We start from the raw sequence: 21,651 nt of genomic DNA on the forward strand, positions 1-21,651 counted from the left end.
GAATGGGTCCTAAACTTCCCCATGGCTGTGCAGGGGGAAGGCACTGGCTCAGTATTATGCTCCTCTGGGTCCAGTCTCCAGACCTAATCTTACTTGAGTTTCTCTCTCTCACTCCCTCTCTGCGCATTCAGGGGTGTACACATTTCTGTCTAGCACCTTGAAGTCCCTGGAAGAGAAGGACCATATCCACCGTGTGTTGGATAAGATCACGGACACCCTGATCCACCTGATGGCCAAAGCAGGCATGACCCTTCAGCAGCAGCACCGGCGCCTGGCCCAGCTCCTCCTCCTCCTCTCCCACATCAGGCACATGAGGTGAGGCGTCCCCAGGCTCCCGCAGGCGAGACGTAAGGAGAGCAAGCCTCCAGGCGTATGGTGCAGCTGGCCCCGGGAGGCCTGATGCCAGGACACAGGTGGCATGCTGGGAACAGTTCCTGGCGTGTTGTAAGGAGAAGGGCATTATGGGTACAGAGTCGGGGCCATGAAACCTGTCTGGGGCATGCAGCATGGGGCAAGGGACAGAGAGGCGTCATAGAGAAAGTGATACTCACAACCAGTTTGGAGCATGGCCGAGGTCTTGCAGCAGGAAGAGCATGCAGTGGGCAGGTTTGGGGCAATGTTCGGCCATTCACTTTGTCCCACCCACTCTAGAGAAGTGTACGATTGCACCCATCCTCTGAAAGCACCAGGTGTATCCATATGGTTCCTGCATCACACTCGGCCCGCTCACACTTGGAAATCCAGAATGAGAGCCTCTCAATCCAGGCACCTCATGGAGAGTCAGCACTGACACCTCCATCTCTCTCAGATCCTTTGCCCCCTCCACCCCCAGTACCAGGGTCCAAGCCACCCTCATCTCCTTCTGGATTTCTGCACACCTCGCGTGTCCCCCGGACTTCAGTCTTGATCCTTTCTGCTCGAATCCTTTCTTCACAGTAGAGCCAGGGTGATCTAATACCAAATTGTTTCTTTACTTAAAACCTTCAAATGGCTTCCTGTTTGCTTTCAGATAAAAGTATAGGTCCCTTTATTTAACTTATATTACTTTTTATGCTCTAGTCCCTACTTAACTTTCTAGGACATCCACAGTCTGAACTGCAGCCATAAACAACAGTTGTATGAGTCACGGGGGAGGCCTGCTTCAGTCTGCAGGCTGCCTAGGCAGCTGTTAATCTCTGCTGAGCTCACCCACACATCTGTGGGTCAGCCGATGGAGGCCAGGCACAGCTGGGAGGCTCTGCTCTGAGCTGCAGGCCTGCAGGTTGGCCAGGTGATTGCTCCACGCATCTTTTACCCTCCTTGTACCCCCCACAGGTTAGGTGGGACATCTTCTTCTCTTAGAGTGGCAGAGGCACAGGAAAGCAAGCTATCTGTGCAGGTGCATTTTCATGTATTAGTTAAGTCACAGCTACCAACACTCCATTGGCCCAGCAAGTCACACAATGAATCCCAAAGTCAAGATCATGGGCTGTGGCAGGGGTGGGGTTGGGGGGCTGGGGGGTGGTGAATGTTTGTTTATAAACAGGAAGCTAATCCTTCATCTGTTAGACAGCATTCCTTTCAGGAAGCATTTCCTAACCCTTAACACCAGTTGGAACTTACACCCTGTTCTTCCCAATTGTTGTTGCCCATTTTATTCTCTTTCTACCCCATTAGACTATAAACTCTGTAGGCAGTTCTCACAATCCATTTTTGGTACTCTGCGTACCCAGTGCCACCTAACAGAGGGCTTGGCACATAGTAACTACTTTCTATAGGAGCTAAGGAAGGATATTAGCAGAGGAGACAGGGCCTTTCTGTGCCAAAAGGTGAAAGTGCCCTCATTTCCATTCCAAACAGCCATGTGATATAGGGGCCAGATGCTTAGCGATACTATTGCTGTGAACAGAGCTCAGCAGGCAGGGAGGAGATGAAGAAAGTGGTGGATTTTCTAGTCCAGAAAGGCACAAAAATAAGGTGCAGTGATTAATCTATGGGGACAGGTGCCCAGCATGACTAAGTCCATATGACCTTGGGCTTACATGAGGACCCTGGGAGTGAAAAAGATTTCCTTTTCCTAGTGGCTGTGGGGGAAGGGCGAAAATGTTGAAAAAGGGTTGGATTAATTTTTAAAGGGCTTTCAAACCTTGAGATATGTCAAATGGCAAGAAGTTTGTATTATCAACACCCTAGGTACTACCCTTTCTGGAGACAACCTTGCAAATTGTTAGCTGCTTGAGAAAAGGTACTTGTCTTTCGTTGTATCACTGCACAGTGCCATATATGAAGCCATATTATGTTCTTATACACTCACCTTATTACTGAGTGAATGAATGAATGAATGAGTAAATGAATGAACAAATTATTAAGTATTCTTCCTATTCTGTGAATTTGAAATTCCCACATGAGAGCTCCCACTTGGCAAAGTTTGGGAGGAAGTGATTGTAGCTTCTATTCTCTGGGATTCCCAAGAATCCTGGTGTCACAGATGATGGACTCACATTGGCTAGGAAGAGAGGTGACTGCATTCAGAGCACACATTTCCAGTCCTTTCCCAGCTCTTTCTTTGGATGCCTGTTATAAAGAGGGAAGTGGGGAATATATCAGAATCACACAATCCTTTACCGTATTTCCTACCTAAAAGAGTAACTTTCCCTCAAAGAAATGTATTAGCTTTTACTCTGCGCTAGGAATTTCAAAGATGTTGTAAAAACCCTGTATTGCAGATAAGGATAAGGTTTTTGTTTGTTAGTAGGAATTGCTGAATTCTCAAATCTAGTAACTGCTTGTCAACATTAGCAAGGCTAATTAGTTAATATCAAATATATTTGCACCAAATTTATAGGTCTTGCTAGTTTTGCTGGCAACATATGGTTGAAGGCAGCAGCAGAAAGGAGCTGTCTAGAATTTCTGGTTGAATTGTATGAAAAGCTGGAGAGAAGTTGCTATTCTATTGAAAGCTTTGAGCATTTTCTTTCTCTCTTTCTCATACATACACACACACACACACACACACACACACACAAACAATATTTTGGTGCCTCATTACAACCAGTCTAACTCCCAGAACTCTGTGTTATTAAGCTTGACCCCAGCCATATGTTGTTACTCAGAGTATTTAACACAGATTTCATCTGACTATAAATGTGATTCATTAGGTTGCACCAGCCAGACAGTGTCAGATCTAGGGGACATTTAACTTTAACAGTATTTTCAATTAAAAAAACCAAAACAGCCCTTAAAAATGTAAATTAGGTCCTTGTGTTGTAATTCCTGAATAGCTCTGATGCTGTGCTTTCACAGTATCTCCAACTTGTGCTGACTTTTCCCCTACTAAAGATGCAAATATTTTCCAGAACATTCTCTTGGTCCAGTCTACTCATAATACATAATGCTTTTTTAAAAAAGTCCAAGCTAAATAATAGTTCTATTTTTTTTTTTCCCTTGGTGGTCTGGTGGGTGTGGCTGGTAGAGGACAGGGAAGAAGAGTGGTAAGAGGAGAAATGCCATTTGTCTACATTTATCTTTATCCATTTATCCCATATTTTCTGAGCATTTACCATGTTCTTGGCACTGCTGTAGACCTGCAGGTAAGGGACCTCATACCAAGTGTGTCAGTATGTGCATGCATGCACGTGAATAATAAACCTACATACACAGAAGGATTTCAGGTTGTCACAAGAGCTGGGAGGAAAACGGAGTCATGCTGAATGAAGCTGCAGGAGCTTGAGGTCACTGTCACTGTGTCGTAGCAAAAGATCCTTCAGAGGAGGTGGCATTTGAAAACTGGGGGGAAGTGCATCAGGTAGAGGTAACCGCAAGTACATGTGCCCTGAGTCCTTAAGTAGAAGCTCAGTTTCGTCAAGGGACAGCACAAAAACAGTGTGGCTAAAGACTGAGTGAGAGCAGAGGCAGGAGGAGCTCTGAGCAGCAGGTGGAGGCCGCAGCCATTGGACCTTGTCGAGACTGTGGAAAGAAATTTAAGTTTTATTATGAGTTCACGGGGAATCAGCTGGACAGTTTTAAGCAAGTGATCATCCTGAACCATTGTACACATTTAAGAAACTTCCTCCTACTTGGCGGGATAGCACTTCCTCCTGATGGCTGCCCCAGCATATTCGGGCACTGTCTCTTGATTTCCCCTGCTCTCTTTTTAGATGGAATGGTGATAGAGGGGAATAGGGCCTCCCTGGGGTCAGTGGAAGAAAGTCACCTGCAGAGCAAATGCTAAAATGACAACAGGAAGAGAAACTAGCATACAAGTGTCTCCATAGTTATTTTTTACTTCCCCTTTCTGGGTGTTTCAGCAGTTCTGAGGCTTGCGATGGTCTAAAGCGGTCCTGTCTGTCTTCCCACCCACAGTAACAAAGGCATGGAGCATCTGTACAACATGAAGTGCAAGAATGTGGTGCCCCTCTATGACCTGCTGCTGGAGATGCTGGATGCCCACCGCCTGCACACCCCAGCCAGCCGGGGGGGTGCCCCCATGGAGGAGATGCCCCAGAGCCAGCTGGCTACCACAGGCTCGGCTTCACATTCTTTGCAAACATATTATATCACTGAAGAGGCAGAGGGTTTCCCCACCACAATCTGAGAGCTCCCTGCTTCCCCCGAGGTTCTGAGAATCTCTGCACATTTTACCCACGTCATGCTTCACTGTTGCAGAATTCTGCTCCCGCACACACTCCAGCATGCATCCACCACTATGGCTTTCTGCTATGAGTGGCCGTTTGTTTGCTTGCTCAGTTCTTAGTGGCACGCTTTCTTTTGGGAACAGCCAAAGGGATTCCAGGGCTAAATTCTCTGTAAGAGCTCTGTATCACTAGCTTTTCATGATTGAACTCAGTCAATAACCTGGGGCTCAGATGGGCATTTAAAGCTACTTGTTGAGACCCAGGCCTGGAGAGTGGACATTTCACCTCTGTGAAGCACTTTTTAGAGAATCTAAGAATAATCCACAGGGAAGAATTGAAAGTGGCTGCTTTAATTGCTGACTTGGAGAAAGGTAGGTCAAGGGCCCATTATAGCTTCCTCTTGTATTCCTATAGTAGTATGTCATTTTATTAAAGTAATACCTTAAAGCTTTTGCACTGATGCATGGCTGCCCCAGCATATTCGGTGATTGTCTCTTCATTTTCCCAAGGGGAATATAAGATGCACACAGGGAAGGAGGGTCCTCCAATTGTCAAATAAACCTGTCAGCTTAATATAGCTGCACCTTCAGATTTGCAGAATGTTCTCCCTCTGGCCTTTGGGAGCTAATTCTTGGTTCCCAGGGACCGATATAAAACTGCAGGTTGATCCCAGTTAAGTCACCTCCACATCTACCAGTTTCCCTGTGAGAGTTAAATTCTTGCTATTTGTTTTTGTTTCATTTTATAAAAGAAAGCTCTTTCCCACAAGGACTTGCAGTAAATCGACTTCAGGACCTATTCTGGTGTCGTCTCACGCTTACCAGCAGAGGGCGCTTACATGGCTCTTCCTGGTTTGCAACCAGCACGGAAGGTGGCCTAAGTCACGTGTAGTGTCCAGCCTGCGACTAAGGGCGGTTTCAATGCGTGGGCAACTGGTGACACTGTTAGCCTTTGGGCACTGGTCTTAAGTCATATATGTGTATGATTAGCACTGGTACCAGAGAACAAGGAGGGAAGCAGGTCAGAAACTCGATAAAACTGCAAGGTCAGGGTCCAGCAAAGAGGAGGCTCCCTGCTCAGGTTGCCTAGAGCCTTGGTCAGACTACTCACGCCTGTGGTTCAGAGCTTATCCAAAAGTCAGGGCTTGGCTTTGAGGCAAAAAAAATTCCCCCAGACCTCATTTCATGGAACTTCTCAAGCCAGGAGAGCAACATGAGAATTGGGTCACGGGGATCATTTGACCTCTAGGCTAAACAAGACAGGCTCACTCCAGGCACAGGGCAGCCTTCCCGGGAGGGCCGGGCCTTCCACCTCTAAAGCAATGATGGGTTATTTCCTCTTTTCAGCTAAAAGGAGTTTGGTTGGTTTCTTCTGGTGACCTCAGTATCTGTCAGTCATCTGAATCCCACTGAGAGGAGGTGTGTTAGCCAACAACCCAGCTAAGTTTCTAGGGCTTCTCTTGGAATATTTCAAAAAGCAGATTTCCTTCATCACTGATACCCAGTAAGAAGGGGTCACCGAAGGACTGGGAACCTGGGAGGGCCAAAAACGAAACAAAACTCTTCATGTATGTGCATCTAAATTTGGGGGCAGTTTTATGTATCTGCTGTTAAGAATGTGTTTAGAACATAATTTTGTTTTTGTTTTTGTTTAAGAATCACCTTATAAAGTATAATATATATTTTTTGAAATTGCAATGCTTGTTTATCAGACAATTGAATGTAATTCCGTTCTGGATTTAATTTTACTGGGTTAACACACAAAACCAACAACAAATACTTAGTTTTTTTGTATAGCTACCTTGTCACGTATGCAGTCAATGATGCCTAAAGCCTGGTGATTATTCATTTAAATGAAGATCACATTTCATATCAACTTTTATATCCACAGTAGACAAAATAGCACTAATCCAGATGCCTATTGTTGGATACTGAATGATAGACAATCTTATGTAGCAGAGATTATGCCTGAAAAGGAAAATAATTCAGGGCAGCTAATTTTGCTTTACCAAAATATCAGTAGTAATATTTTTGGACAGTACCTAATGGGTCAGTGGGTTCTTTTTAATGTTTATACTTAGATTTTCTTTTATAAAAATAAAAACAAACAAAAAAAATTCTAGGACTATAGATGATGTAATACCAGCTAAATCCAAACAATAATACAGTGGAGGGTTTTACATTATTCATCTAATGTATTCATATTCATGTTAAGAAACTACTACATTTGAAATGGGCAGGGAGTACCAGATGGTTGGAATGGTAGCCCAGGGGTCTCAAAGAATTTTAGAAATCTCTTTGTTTTTCTTGTTTTAAGTGCCACTAATGGACAGCTAACACTTTGCGGCTTACATGGCTGTTGGGTGTAGAAACATGCTGTATTCCCTGTGCCCCAACCCCACTCCCACTCTGAGGCAATTTACAGTTTGAAAAACATGATCAACCTGGGGCTTTAAGGTAGGGTGGGGAAGTGGTTCAGAAATTTGTAGAGTGGGGAATACAGAAATGAGAGTCATGGAAGTATTTTGAGACAGTTCAATACTTGCACTTGGAGTATGCTACTGACACCCTGCAAGCCACAAATAACTAGCGTTCTCTGACAGCCATTGCTATGATGGCAGCTTGAGTTCTAGGGAAGAACAAATGCCATTGGCAGTACAGTCCAGGGAATAGTTAGTAGTCTGTGTTCCTTTTAGCCATTGCCTAGCTCCAGGATTGCAGTAATGACTGTAATTCTGTCATACAACATTCAGAAAGGCTAGTTCATCCAAAGAGAAGACACTATGTAGGGTGCAAGAATCCAGTCCTTAAGGAAGTGCAGTCATTTATTAGAGCTCCCTATTAACTGCAAGTCTGTTTAATCATGCCATATCCCATGCCTTTTGGGGAGCTGAACAAATAAGGGACTTAATTGAGATCACATTAAAGTGTTCTTGCATTAAAACCTGTTACACTGAAACGGCCATTGATTTAGAGTACCCTAAATTCCAAACACCTTGCTATTCATAATTCCCATCTCTCGGATGGATTGTGGATACTGGGATTGAGCAGTAGGACCATAGCAACGTCTAATCTTCACAGGCAAATCTGCTGCAGCAAACTAGTTATTTGAAAGGCAGATAGAGTCACACAGCAGTTTGTGAGCAACCATTATTCTCTTGGTGCAGGTCTTGGTAGGATGACCCAGATTACACTGCACTCTTACTAGGTGAACCCCTGAAAACTTACTTCAATGAGAGCAAATGAATTTAACTGTGGTCCTAAATATACATCTTTTCATTAGTGTGATACCTCTGTTTTCTAACTGCATTTCCTTTCCATTTGGATTAAAGCAAGTGTGGCCTCTTTCTAAGTAATTTAAAATTGTTTTCTAAGCAACTGCTGCCTCTATTACAGCACTTCAATTTTGCACTGTCTTTCAGAGATTGAAGAAAAAAATTTCTAGTATTTTTTTTTTGCATCCAAATGTGCCTGAACTTTTTAACTGTGTCAATGCTGCCATGTTCCACACCCATCTTCAGTGTGTTTTGTACAGAGCTGTGCACCTTGCAAATAGCACACAGCCCCGTGAGCAGGTGCCTGAGACACGGACCCCTTTGAATTCACAAAGAGGTCATTGGTCATGGAGACTTGAATTAATAAATGACATTATGACAGTTTATATTCACAGTTGATAAACAATGCTTTTTGTGCACTACATATTCTCCAGTGTGAAGCTCTTGTGTTACGGGAAAAGGCTCACGTGCCAAAGTGTGTTTGGATTAATATGCCCTTTTGCTTATGCCTACTGTTACTGATGTGACTCTGCTTTGCTTTAATGAAACACATTTGTAAACCTCTTTTGCACCTCTAAAAAGTAAAGAGTCCAGTGGGATGCTCAAGCACCTGTAAACAATTTTCTCAACCTATTTGATGTTCAAATAAAAAAATAAATGAAAGACAATGGGTTTGTTTTCTGTTAAGTTCTCTTCTTGCTGATGGTTCGCCAGTGGCTGCCTAAGATCAAGGTGATGAAATGTATGTGTAGAGAACAGGCAATCCTGAAGATCAGTCTGACCCCAAGCTCCCTCCCCCTCTTATTGCCTCCCCCTTTCCCTGGGGAAAGGGTAAGTATGTGGACATTGGAGTCAGTTCCTGGCTCCAGTTCTGGCCTCACTTCTTGGCTGCACCACATACAAGTTTTATGATCATCGGGAATGGATTTTGCAGAGCCTCAGCTTCTTCAACAAAATGGTAATAGTAACACCTGATTACACAGTGGTTGTGAGGATTATATGAAGTGCTCATTAAAATAATAGTTTTTTTGTAATGCCTACGCCCCCTTCCCAGTGAGCAAGAAGAAAGCTTGAGAGTAGTTATTTAGGAATGAATGAGTAAATGGATAAATGAATGAATGATCTAAAACTTATGTAATTTGTTCGTAAGTCTCTCCCGCATCAAGAAGGTAAAGCAGGAAGGACTGGTTCACCCCATCCCACTGCACCCCAGGTTTCCATCATTTTTTGAGCTACCCGAACATTCCCTTTCCTCCCCATTTTTTCTGTGATTTAACTAATGAACTGGGGTGGAGGGATATCTGGACTTGGTGAGAGGCAATATAATATGCACACGGGCTCTGCAGCTAGATGACTCAGTTTGAATCCTCATCCTCTCACTGTGTGACCTTGGCAAGCTCATTTCCCTGTGCCTCAGTTTCTTCATCTGTGAAGTTAGATAATAGTACCACTTGCCTGGAAAGCTTGCTGTGACGACCAGGTGGGTTAATCCATGGAAAGCATTGAAGGGCGGTGGCTACACTGCTTCTCCCTTTCCAAGTCGTCTCCAACCACATGTTTGCACTGAACTGAGGGTTTTCACGCCATTGGAGTCATTTTGCTTCCAAGAGGCCCCATACTTTTCTTGTTCTGTTGTCCCTTGGCAAGTTCTTCAATTCCAGTTTTCCTTGGCTTCCTTATGTCCAAAATGGAAATAAAACCCACCCCATTGGGCTATTTTGAGGATTAAAAGAGAAAAAATATCCCAATGTCCTGGTAAATGACCTGCACACAGTAAGCTCTTGATGCATATTAGCTATCATTATGGTAATTGTTACTACCTTCTGTGAGCATATATGTTTACATTTAATGGAATCATCAACAGGTTTGATTTACATTCACCATTTTGCATTTTGTTATTGTTTTGTACATGTCTCCTGTCATTCCTCTGTTCCTTGGTATGGGCCCCTCCTTTTATTTTTTTTTGGTTAAATAACTATCTTAGGGTGCCATTTTAATTTCCATCTTCATTTTTTTATGCTATTTTAAAATTATTTTCTTAGTGGTTGCTCTTACAACATGCATGTTAACCTATCAAGTCTATGTCACATTAATACTAACTTAAATATGATCAAATAAAAACGTCGTCACTCCAGTATGGCTTCGTTCTCTCCTCTTTCCTTGTATTATTATTATCTATGCTTTTTAAAAATACATATATACATAAAAAATATATACATATATTCTAAACCCAACAATAAAATGTTACACTTATTGGCTTATACAACTTTGTATGTTTTAGAGACATTAAGAAATGAGAAAAAATACACTTATACATTTTTTAATTAACCTTTTCAATATTAATCTACATATTTACTATTTTCAGCATTCTTCACTGCTCCCTGTAGATTTGTTACTGTCTGGAGTCATATTCTTTTCACCTGAAGGAATTCCTATGGGGTTTCTTGTAGGGCAAGTCCATGAGCAATGCCTTCTCTCTTTGTTTACCTGGTAATGTCTTTCACCTTCCTTTTTGAAGAGTGAATTTTAGTGTGAGTTTTCTGTATGTGGAATTCTTGTTTGCAGTTTTATTTCCCTTTCAGCATGTTGACTATGTCATCCCGCCACTTTTTGGCCTCCACTGCTTCAATCTTTTGGATATTCAGCTTTTCCTTGTTATTTTCAAGATTTTCTCTTTGTTTTAGTTGAACATGACTATGACATAGACCTTTAGGGGTAGATCTTTTTGTATATATCTTACTTAGGATTCGCTGAGCTTCTTGGATGTGTAGATTGATGTGTTTTATCAGGTATGGGACATTTTCAGCCATTATTTCTTCAAGTCTTTTTTCTCTGTGACTCCTTTTTCCTCTGTGACAGTCATTATGTACATGTTGGTACATTTGATGTTGTCCCACAAGTTTCTGAGGCTCTCTTCATTTTTCTTTCATCCTCTTTTCCTCTCTGTTCTTCAAATTAGGTAATGTCTATTCCCCTATCTTCAAGAGAACTTTTTTTTCCCCATCTGCCATCTTGAATCTGAGGTCAAATTCTTCTGGGGAATTTTTCCGTTTAGTTAGTCCATTTCAGCTCCAGCATAAAAATTGAGTTTGCTTTTTTCTCATAACTCCTATCTCTTATTGAGAACCCCTATTTGTTGATTTGCTGTTGTCATACTTCAATTCTTTAAATTTGGTTTCTGTTAGATATCCTAACACATTTATAGTAGCTGTTTGAATCCTTTATTGGCTAAATCCAACATCTGGGGAGACATACAAATGGTCTCTTTTGACATCTTTTATTCCTGAGTATAGATCACATTTTCCTGTTTCTTTGCCTAGCTCATAATTTCTCATGAAAACTGAATGTTTTAGAGAATATCCTGTAGCAGCCCTGGATTTCAGTCCCACCCCCACCCAAGGTGGTTTTCTGTTGTTGTTTGTGTCCTTGTTAGTAACTCATTTGGGTTCAATGTGAAGTGTGTTATCTCCTACAGTGTTTAGCCTCTGATGGTTCTACTAGGTTCTTAAATTCTTTTCTTGTTTTGGCTTTTAAGCATGCCTCCCCTGGAGCTGCCCCAACGTCTGCATAGCTTCATGGTTATCCAGTGACTGGACCAAGATTGCCCCACACCTGGAGCCAGTAAGGCTTCTATCTTTGCCTGATGCATCTGTGTGTGGACAGAGGAGAACATTTGATTTTTTTTTTTTGAGAGGGCATCTCTCATATTTATTGATCAAATGGTTTTTAACAACAATAAAATTCAGTATAGGGGGGTCAATGCTCAATGTACAATCATTAATCCATCTCAAGTCTAATTCTCGTCAGTCTCCAATCTTCTGAAGCATAACGAACAAGTTCTTACATGGTGAACGAATTCTTACATAGTGAATAAATTCTTACATGGTGAACAGTACAAGGGCATTCATCACAGAAACTTTCGGTTTTGATCACGCATTATGACCTATAAACAATCAGGTCAAATATGAATATTCGTTTGATTTTTGTACTTGATTTATTGTTGATCCCACATTTCTCCCTTTATTATTATTATTATTTTTATTTTTAATAAAATGCTGAAGTGGTAGGTAGATGGAAGATAAAGGTAGAAAACATAGTTTAGTGCTGTAAGAGGGCAAATGTAGATGATCAGATGATCAGGTGTGTGCCTATGGACTAAGTATTAATCCAGGCTAGACAAGGGCAGCAAGACATCCACGGATGCAGAAGATTTCTCTCAAAGCAGGGGGGGTGAGGTTCTGAGCCTCACCTCTGTTGATCCCCAAATTCTCACCTGATGGCCCCCCTGCGACTGTGCCTGTCTTAGGTTAGAACATTTGATTTTTCAGGCTGTTTTCAGGTCTGACCCAGCATTTTGCCTGCAAGGTCAGAGAGGAGTATGGGGGTAGGTAGCCTGGGCACTTTCTGGTCCCTGCCACTCACATACACTGCCTCAGCCAGGAACACTCTTGCTACGGACATGACCACAACCTCAGGCTGGCAGAGCTTTGCTTTCCGTGCCCATCCACCAAATCAAGTAAGGCACCTGAGACTGTGACCCAGCAGCAAAGCTGTCGGCCCTGAGCACCTGTCCTGCTCTGGTGCTGAGCAAACTTGGGGGCGGGGGCATGCGTGGGGAGCAGCCCCAGGCAGGAATGCCACAGATTTGCACTATCCTTGTCCAAAGTTCAGCAGGTTTGCAAGCATATTGTTGTGTGCGTTTGGTCACTTTGTGGAGTGTGGAGACTTTTTTTTTTTTTTTTGTCAATTTTGTTCAGGTTTATAGTTTTTTGGAGTCAGAATTTACCGATCTTGCTCAGTTGTAGCTGGCAGTACTCTTCTCCCTACATCCTGTCCGTCCCTTATTATCTTTCCCCGAATACCAAAAAACAGAGTTTTCTGAGTAGGCCATGTATTATTTCCAGTGCTCAGCAAGCTTTTGGGAGAATATTTAGCAATCTGTGGGACTGTTAAATCTGTCCACTGGAGTGTCAGTGCTGGAATACCTGCAGGGGTCACTTCATCCTGATTCACTGGCTCCAGATCACATTCTCCAATATGATATATTCTTAAGCCTTTAGGGATATTTAAATTCAGAATTGCCATTTTTAGATTTGCTTCTCCAAAATGCAGAATGTAAGCCTTGGGCATCAAATTTTCATAACTTTTGTTCTTTGAACTATGTGCATTAAAAAGCTAGTTGTAAGTTCACATTCAGTGGTTGGTTAAATTGCAATATTTGTAACTTCCACCAAAAGAGTAGAGCTAAGGCCAGGGGAGAGAGGTTCATTCAAAGTAGACATGCTTTCTAATGCAACTACCTTTTCTAATGGATCTGCTATAATATAGGATACCTTTTGAAGGTATGGGAGAACTGGATAGCCTCTAAGCCAAAATGTTTAAGAGGTTCTCTCAGTAGATGGAATGATCTTTGGTTTTCCCTTCAGACCTGAGTCACAACACATGCATATTCATTCACACAAAAGTACCATTTATTTGGGTGCCTTACTATGCCTTACTATCTACAAAATTTTGTAGATAATCCTATAGTATAAGCGTGGAGATATTATTAATCTTACCTTACATATGATGAGATTGAGGATTCACACAGTTAAGAAGGTTCCCAGTCTCAGAAATCTCGTGACGGGCAGACATCAGATCAGTTCTGCCAACTGTAAAGGTGATTGGCACTTCTTAAGCAGGTTCGAGCTTCTGGGGGGGTTAAAGTCACCAAGTATAGACAAAATTTTGCTCAAGACCAGAGAAAGTATTCATTTTGTATATGAATGAACTTTCACATTTAATGAGTAGGAAGAAATATTCACATGACTTTTGAAGGCAAAATGTGCCTCTTCAAAGAAATATGGCGCTAAGGGCAGAGTGCTTAAAGCTATGCCCCTAGAATTCTGGAGAAATGTGTCTCCCTCTCTTACCAGGGGGTGGCCCTCCAGTGGGAAAGCTGTGTTTGTGCCATCATCCCTGCCACTTGGGCCAGTATTCCTGGCTTCTGAGGTCATACCAGGACCCCTTCCTGCCCCTAGTTTTTGACAGGAGCAGCCAGTGGGCCGAGGAGTGATTTTCCTTTGTAGCTCGGCACTAGGAAGGGCTCCATTTCTAGCTGAGACTTGAGACCTTGAAGTCTGAGGCAGTGGCACTCTTCCTCTCAGAAAAGCCTGTTTTGCAGGGAACGGTACCTGGGCCAGGCTCCTGGCCTCCCCTTGCCACAATTCTAGCTCCTACTCAGGACCCAGGAACTGCACAATGGCCTACAGCCAAGGCACATGGTATCTGTGTAACTGACAAACTAGTAGTAGTTTTCATGCTAAGCAGATGAAAGTGTAAAAAAAAAAAATTGAAGCAAGGAAGCATTTGGGCAAATGTTTTCAAAAATGATTTGAAACTGGGTGGGGAAGCCTCAGTGGCTAGGTCAACCAGGAGCAGAGGAAGGGACTCTGAGGTGGTCAACTCTGGACCCTCTTGCAAGAGCCAGTCACCCAGAAGGCTGCCATAGAGATAGCACTCTGGGTGCCTTTCCAGGCTCAGGGCACTGCCGGGCCTTTTTATAGCACTCAACCTGTCATCAAATGCCTTTTCATTGAGAAATCAATAATTGTGGGAAAGGCCAATGAAAGGTTTGTGAGCTGGCAAACATTTTTGCGGGCTGATTGGATTCTCGTGTTCACTCCAGGCTCAATGGAGTTTAAGCTACAAAGACTCCTGGGTATTTCCACATTTACAACCAGAAAGAGCGTATGTCGATACCTAGGGCCCCAGACCACAGGCTGGAGGGTCTGGAGGGGAGGGGGCAGTCAGCAGGAGGCGATCCTGGCAGTGCCTCTGGGCGCTGCTGTGCACGTCCCCCAGTGCCTTGAGGACCGCAGGTTCACACAGGTTTCATGGACTGAACCACAGCATGGGAAGCATTGTCTTCAAAACGAAGGGAAGGGCTGAAGGTGCCAAACGGCAGCTGCTGGATGGCCACTGATAATGGATTAAAATGAGGGCAAATAACCTATTCAGTCATTTTTGAATTTATAATGAAATGAATAAGTATTTTAATTACTTGGCAATGTTGGCAGCAACTGCTTGTAGCCCAGAATCACGAGAACCTAGGTCCGGGAAGCAGGAAAGCTGGGACCCCAAAAGGAACCTAAGAGGCCTCCAGGCTTCTTCCCATGGGAAAAACTGTTAGCTTTTGACCCACTTTTAAGAAAAATACAATGGAAAACTACATCAGAGAGCTTAAAGCAATATGGAGATATTTAAAATCTATTTTCCACGGCTGCATAGAGGCAGAAAGATAAAAGAGATACCCTCTCAAATTGCCTGTGTCCCCTTTCCAGGAAAGTGTCCTGACAAGTGAGTCCTCCTCTCCGCCAGCCCCTGCCCCTCTGCGACACGGGACACTCAAGCTCTCAGCAGCGTTTCCCAAAAGGCCACCGAGAGAAGAAACTGCTAATGGAGCCCCCAGAGAAATGGCCCCAGGACCTCACTGAGCCGAAAGGACCCCAAACCCTGAACAATTATAAGGCTCATCACCTGCTAAACTATGTTACCATCCCGGTGCCAAACTTCCCTTTCCCGCTGAGCTCTCCGAGACCCCACATGCATGCTCTTTGCCAATGGGGAGCACCCCGCCCTGAGAAGAGGGCTCTGCAGAGGGGCCAGAATCAGGCCTTCCTGACCCAGCCCTGTGGCTGAGGGAACAGCGAGGACCCCTGACCTGGCAGGGGCCCCCACCAGGACAAGGACAATGCGGTCTCTGAGAGGCCAAAGGATTTGTGCCTATTCTGAGAGGGGATGCCATTTCCATTTGGCAGGTGAATATTAAAACCTGCCCCCAATCTGCCCCCAACACAACCCAGCAAAAAAGCTTGGGGAAAGAAAGAAGAAGCTCTTAATGGATGTCACAGGAGTGTTTTCAGGGAAGAGCCTCTGTGGTGGCCACACTGCGCTGTGGGAGGGTTGAGCACGTGCTAAGCTGCCCCAGGGAGAGGTGTTGTCAGGAAAAGGGAGTCTGGAAGACCCTGGGGTCACACCTGGCCCAGCCTGGCCACTAACGGGCTTGTCTTGGGCAATGCTACCTCAAGGGTTAGCAAACTGTTTCTGTAAAGGGCCACAGAGGAAGTGCTTACTTAATGCAGCCTGCAAACATTTTCTGTTTTTGCTTTATTATTGTAGAACAATAATAAAATGCTCAGAGTAATTGTCCCTCATACTTGCCTTGCACTGTACAGCACTTATATTGACTTCTTTAATCCTCCTAAGAACCTCATACACTAAGTACTATTATTATCCCATTTTGCAGAGGAGAAAACCAAGGAACAGAAAGGTTAAGTAACTTGGTCAGGCTACACAGCTAGGAAGTGGCCAAGCTGAGGGTTGAGCCCAGGTATTTTGGCTCCAAAGTGTCTGCCCTAGTTAAAGCTTCTTTAATAGGACCTGGACAAAAAGGACCTCATACACATATAGATGCTCCTTTCCCTATCAGGTTACCAGTCTGATCAGCGGACTTCATGGGGGAGGGGTGGGATGGAGGATCTAAGCCCCACCCAGCTTGAATGGGCAGAATCTTGAGGGAGGTTGTTGAGCAGGAGCAGATTAAAGAAAAAAGTATAGCGTGGGAATCTGTGGCGCCTCTACCAGGAAGGAAGGGCTCTGGGATAAGCTTCCTGGGACTTCCAGTGGCTGTTAGTGTCCCAGCACCCCATCATTTCCGGTGACCAGGTTGTCCCTAATGGGCTGATTGCACCTGAGGCAAGGTGACTGACTGCTGGGGGAGGGTGGTAGTTTAGAAAGCTGAGGTTTTTCTTGAACAAATGAGTCTCATTCGGAGGACCTTTCTGCCAAGAAGGCTCTTCTCCCAGGATTCACCAAGTCCCCTTGTCAGGGAGCCTTCTCATCTGAAATCGGGGGCTTGCATGACCTCTGTTGTTCTCATGACCTTGAATCAATAGTAAATTCAGGATGGCCACCTAGACCCGAGTCGGCCGTTAGGATTCTACTACTTTTAATAACTGACCTGTCACCATTTGTTTTGGGCATACCAAAATTTTTTTCTTTAAATTAAAAAGCAAATCAAATACCTCCTCACACAAGAAGTGCCTTTTTCTTTATCTTTTAAAATTATCGTGATTATTACAGCAATTTGGAGTGCAGAAACAAATCATCCTCCTTGTCACAATTTAAGTGTTTAAAATTGTTTCTCCCTGTTATGAGTCTATTCACAATATTAAGCCTTGGATTTCAAGTACATCTCTCTTTCTCCTTGCCTTATACAAGTAATATTGGTCTTCTTTCTACAAAAATGGGGGCCTGTTATAGAAACTCTTCTGTATTTTCTTTTTAAGAATATATAGTAGACATCTTTTCCATTAAATAAATACAGATTTTCATTTTTTAAAAATAGGTGCTATATAGTAAATACTAAACACAAGCCCCATGATGCCTGACATTAGGTTGCTAGAAGCTAGTGATAACAGGAGGTATTCTTGTCTTGTTCCTGACTAAGTATTGCAACAGTAACTTGTCTATTTACTTAGAAATTTACCAAGTAACTTGTCTATTTACTTGGAAAATGACAAAGTAGTTCCTTACTTCCTGTCAACTACAAAAATCATTCCAGATAGATTATAGACCTACTAGAAGAAAATAGAAGCAAACATTGGCATAATCTTGGAGTGGAAAAGCTCTTCTTAATATATAGATGACCCAGAACTTATAAAGGAAAAAGAACCTGTTGGATTTGATGCTTCAAAAAAGTAAAACTTTCTGTATGACTAGAGGAACTATATAAAGTCAAGACAAATGAGACACAGGGTCAATTTTTCTAATATACAAAGAGTTCTTTGGAGAGAGTATAAGAAAGTAAAAAAAAAAAGAAAAAAGATAAGAAAAACAAAGAATAAAACAGACTTCACACAGAAGTAATACAAATGGAACAATTATCACATAAACTGGTGATAAAAATATGAATTTTAAGAAACAGCTAGCTAATGTTGCCCTCAATTGGGCAATATTTTAGAAAACAGATAAAATCTTCTCCAGTACTTCGGACCTTGTCTGCACATGGGAATCACCCAGAGAGCTTCAAACAAATACTGATCCCCAGAGAGCATGATTTAATTGGTTTGGGGTGAGGCCTAAGGTTCTACATATTTTAAAGTTCTCTGAGAGATTCTAATGGACAGAATTTGGACATTAACAACTTGGAAATAAGCCCCATCGTTTGGAAACCACCGCTCTAGATTTAGGGAGGGTCCAAGGAAAACAGTTCTTTTCTCCACTGTGGGTAGGATTGTAAATCATTACAACTTTTCAGAAAATAAGCAGGCAGAATTTGTTAAAATTTAGAATGTACATACCTTTTGGATGCAGTTATTCCATCTTGAACAAAGCACTTAGGGAAACAGAAGCAGCACCACAGAGATACGCATGCATATATGTTTGAGAGCAAAAACCTGGAAGGAAACAACGGTTGAAGATACTGAGATGTCCAATGCAGGGAGGATGAATACATGTGCACTGAGATGTCTGTTGGAATAGTAAGTGGGAAATGCAAGCCACAGAATAATCAAAATAAATCGAGTTTTTAAAAACGTAAGTGTGTGCTGTTTGAGTAAGAAAATCAAAAGGCCTAGAAAAGTAACATCAAATTGGGAGATGATTGAGAGATAGATATGAAACTATTTAATTTTTCTCCTTAAAATGAAAGTCTGTAACTCATTGAATTTTTTAAACAATTAGCCTTTAAAATAGATACATATTAAAAAGAGAAAGAAATGGGGTCCTAAGATGTATTAGAAGTTGTAACAAAGTAACCTAATATACTCTGCTAGTGTATTAAGTTGCAGTACATATTTATATTATATATATATATTTACTTGTTGTCTACCTTATATTTATATATCTATTATTATTATAATCAGTTATGCTATGCACTGCAGCAATTAAAACAGCAATGCAAAGACAGAACAATAGCACAGGGTAGAGTTCAGAATATAAATCAAGATTTATATGGAAAACTTTTTTATATCATTGAACGAAGCTGATATTAGAAGTCAGTGGGGAGAGATGGGGAAATTGGTTGCACCACTTGCCACTGTGGCCAGCCGGGGAGAGTGAAATCCCAAGCTGGGGAAATTCGGGGCAGGAGGTGGCCTGGGAACCCAGTCCTTGAGCCAAAAGTGGTGCATTCCTAACAAGTTTCCAGGTGACACACATGCTGCTGATCTGATCTACACTTGGAACGCCACTGGCCTGGACCGACTGCCTCATGTACCATATAATGCATCCCTACAGTTTCTGGCCAACTTGTGAACCCCACAGGGAGGTGTGGTGTGGGTGGTGGGAGGTGAGCTTTGCTGGGTGGTTTGAACTGTCCTCATGCTGGCAGCTGCTTGGCAGCTTCACTTTCCGAGCGCTGCAACTGTTTCAGGAATGGATCTGGCAGGATTTAAGCTTGGGTCCAGCAGGCGCATCTGTGAGGCCCTGATAGAAGCATTCAGCCCGGAGATCTGGATTTCTTCTCAACTTTCATCTATGGCCCAGCTTACCAAGGACTCTTCTCCTGTTATAACTGGGGTTTTCAAATTCATTGATGTTCCCGCTGCTCTACCAGGTAACAGGTTAAAAAAAATCCAAGGCTGATTCATTTTACCGTGATCTTCATATTTTGAAAAGATTATATCCAAATCCCAACTGGCTTCCTCTGTTCCTCAGATTAAATACTCCTCACTGTTCACTGTGTGTTGCAGTGTATCATCCTGTTTTTTATTAGCCATCCTCAAGCTTTCCAACTCCTTAGCCTTCCAAGATGCTCTTTCCTGACCACAGAGTTCAAATGAATTCCTCTGGTTCCCTCCTTCTGCCCGACTACCAGGCAGGCCTCCTCCTTTTGGGGAGCCCTGGGCTGCCCTGTTTAGCAGAGGCAGCAGCAAGTGTCCCCCAGTCCCCCAGTTCTTTCACTTACTCATCTGAATGAAGGCTCTCCCCGAATCTTAGGCCCCTCTGTAATATTCTCAAATGGATTCCTGCTGGGTATTTAAAACTCTGATGGAGAGGTTAGTGAGAAGTCAGCAACTGAATACAGAATACAAGTCATTCTTTAAATCCCATAGTCTCTGGGTTCCTTTAGGTGTGACACTCAGCCACAATTTTCATAATGTATTATTAAATCTAAAAGTGAAATGCCCACTCCTGATACAACCTCCTCCCGTCACCCGGACTAAGGCTGGTGCTGCGTATGACTAAGCTGAAAATCGCCTTTCTCCATGCTTGTCCACCACTCCCCCTGCCCCCATTTCTACCGACCAGCATTCATGTTCTCCATGAGCACATCCCCCGTCCCCCTTGCACCTAAACCTGGTGCCGAAGAAGTTTGTGGTCAGGAAATGAAGGCAGATGCCATAAACTTAATCTCCCTCCTCTCCCCTAGATTAAATATTGTTTTTATTTGGTTCCCTTTGAGTCTCCTTATTTGTCTTCATTCCAAATTTCAGGACGTACCTGGTGGAAGAAAATACGGATTATTCTGTAAATCAACCGCCCAGTGGGGGGTTGCTTTTAAAGGGCAGAGGAGAGTGATGAGGTCCTAGCTGAGACTTGACTCCAGGCAGCCGGGAGCAGTTCCTGCCCCATCGCGGGCATTCACTGAACACTTGGGAAGTGAGCGGATGCCACTCTGCCCGGCTGATTCTGGACCTGTGCAGTGTACTCTGAGAATATTTTGTTGCTGCACAATTCCCTATCGATATGTTTGGCGATGGCAATGGGGCCAAACCCAGCTGGTGGGACTGCTCCCTGGCCCATCCAGACCAGCTCTTTGCGACCCTGCTTTTCTGGCCATGACCAGCTTCCATAAATCAACTTGCTCCACCTTTTTTTGCTTTACGATCTCTTACATGGCTTGTCAATTAAATTTTGTAGCTTTAATTTCTTAACAATTGGTCCCAGGCCATGGGCTATAAATCAGTCTGCCCCAGCTTGCCTTTTACAGGAAATCTCAGTCCTCAGCTGGCTGAATTTCTCCTCCAGGCCGTTTGAAGGGGTCTCTCCTCAGTTCTTACAAAAACAAGGGAAGCTGCAGCCTTTCACCAGGAGGAGCATTCCTGCTCCACCAGCACAGCTGTCGCCGACCTTCTGCTCCACCTGGATTTCTTATTAAGTCACTAGCTGGAGTTTCTAACTCTTCATTGCAACATCTTAGCTTTATGGATTGTCTCTTTCCTCACCTTTTCTGATGTTTCTTCTTTGCTTTTGCAAATCTTAGTACCGGAATGTTACTGATTCTGCCCTTCCTGGGCAGAGGACGGTCTCCCTGCTGGGCCCTTCCTCACCCGCCACCTTCATGGGGTCACTCCCTATCTCCTGACAGTCCTGTCAAGGGACTCCTGACAGTCCTGGTACTGTCCCGTGTCCCATAAGCCTTCCTCAGGAGGCATGTGAGGGCTCCAAGCAGAGGTACCAGACTCACCTGTGGCTGGCCTGGTCCTTGCCCCATGGTGACACTATCATCTGGGGAAAGGATGACCTCATGGCTTTAATGCTTACACTCACCGGGCTCTCTGCTTCTGTTCTGGTCCAGTGTTCTTTTGTTCAAGACTTCAACCAGTTTATTAGAAATGCATGTCATGCATCTTGTTAGGTGTTTCACAGGGGTCTTTAGAAAGACACAAATAGGACTATTCGGTCTTTGTTAACACCAGATTTTTTTTCTCAGCCATATTTAATATTTGATTCTTCAGTGATGGGATATGCCTGGTAAGTCAGTTAATTGTAATGTGG

The 21,651-nt window shown here is 43.3% G+C and overlaps 1 protein-coding gene and 1 long non-coding RNA gene across 6 annotated transcripts in view; one reads left to right on the forward strand and one right to left on the reverse strand.

Moving 5' to 3' along the window:
• The window catches only part of ESR1 (estrogen receptor 1), a 302,834-nt gene extending 294,279 nt beyond the window's left edge, over positions 1-8,555 (forward strand). For all 4 annotated transcript variants that reach the window (XM_073219766.1, XM_073219765.1, XM_073219767.1 and 1 more), the window contains exons 8-9: positions 132-315; positions 4,342-8,555. In XM_073219766.1, the coding sequence (XP_073075867.1) occupies positions 132-315; positions 4,342-4,573 (416 nt within the window). In that variant the 3' untranslated portion in view covers positions 4,574-8,555. The remainder of the gene's footprint in view (positions 1-131; positions 316-4,341) is intronic.
• Positions 325-18,317, reverse strand: LOC108405616 (uncharacterized). Of its 2 annotated transcripts, XR_012124322.1 has the most exons (4): positions 18,231-18,317; positions 13,446-13,578; positions 3,636-3,945; positions 325-2,553 (listed from the first exon to the last, which is right to left on the reverse strand). It is a non-coding gene; the product is annotated as an uncharacterized lncRNA (long non-coding RNA). The 2 variants fall into 2 exon arrangements; XR_001855234.3 differs by lacking the exons at positions 325-2,553; positions 3,636-3,945 and adding an exon at positions 8,657-9,562.
• Between the last annotated feature and the right edge of the window lie 3,334 nt (positions 18,318-21,651).

The sequence above is a fragment of the Manis javanica genome, chromosome 13 (assembly GCF_040802235.1).
Source record: "Manis javanica isolate MJ-LG chromosome 13, MJ_LKY, whole genome shotgun sequence".
In the NCBI taxonomy this organism is placed as follows: domain Eukaryota; kingdom Metazoa; phylum Chordata; class Mammalia; order Pholidota; family Manidae; genus Manis; species Manis javanica.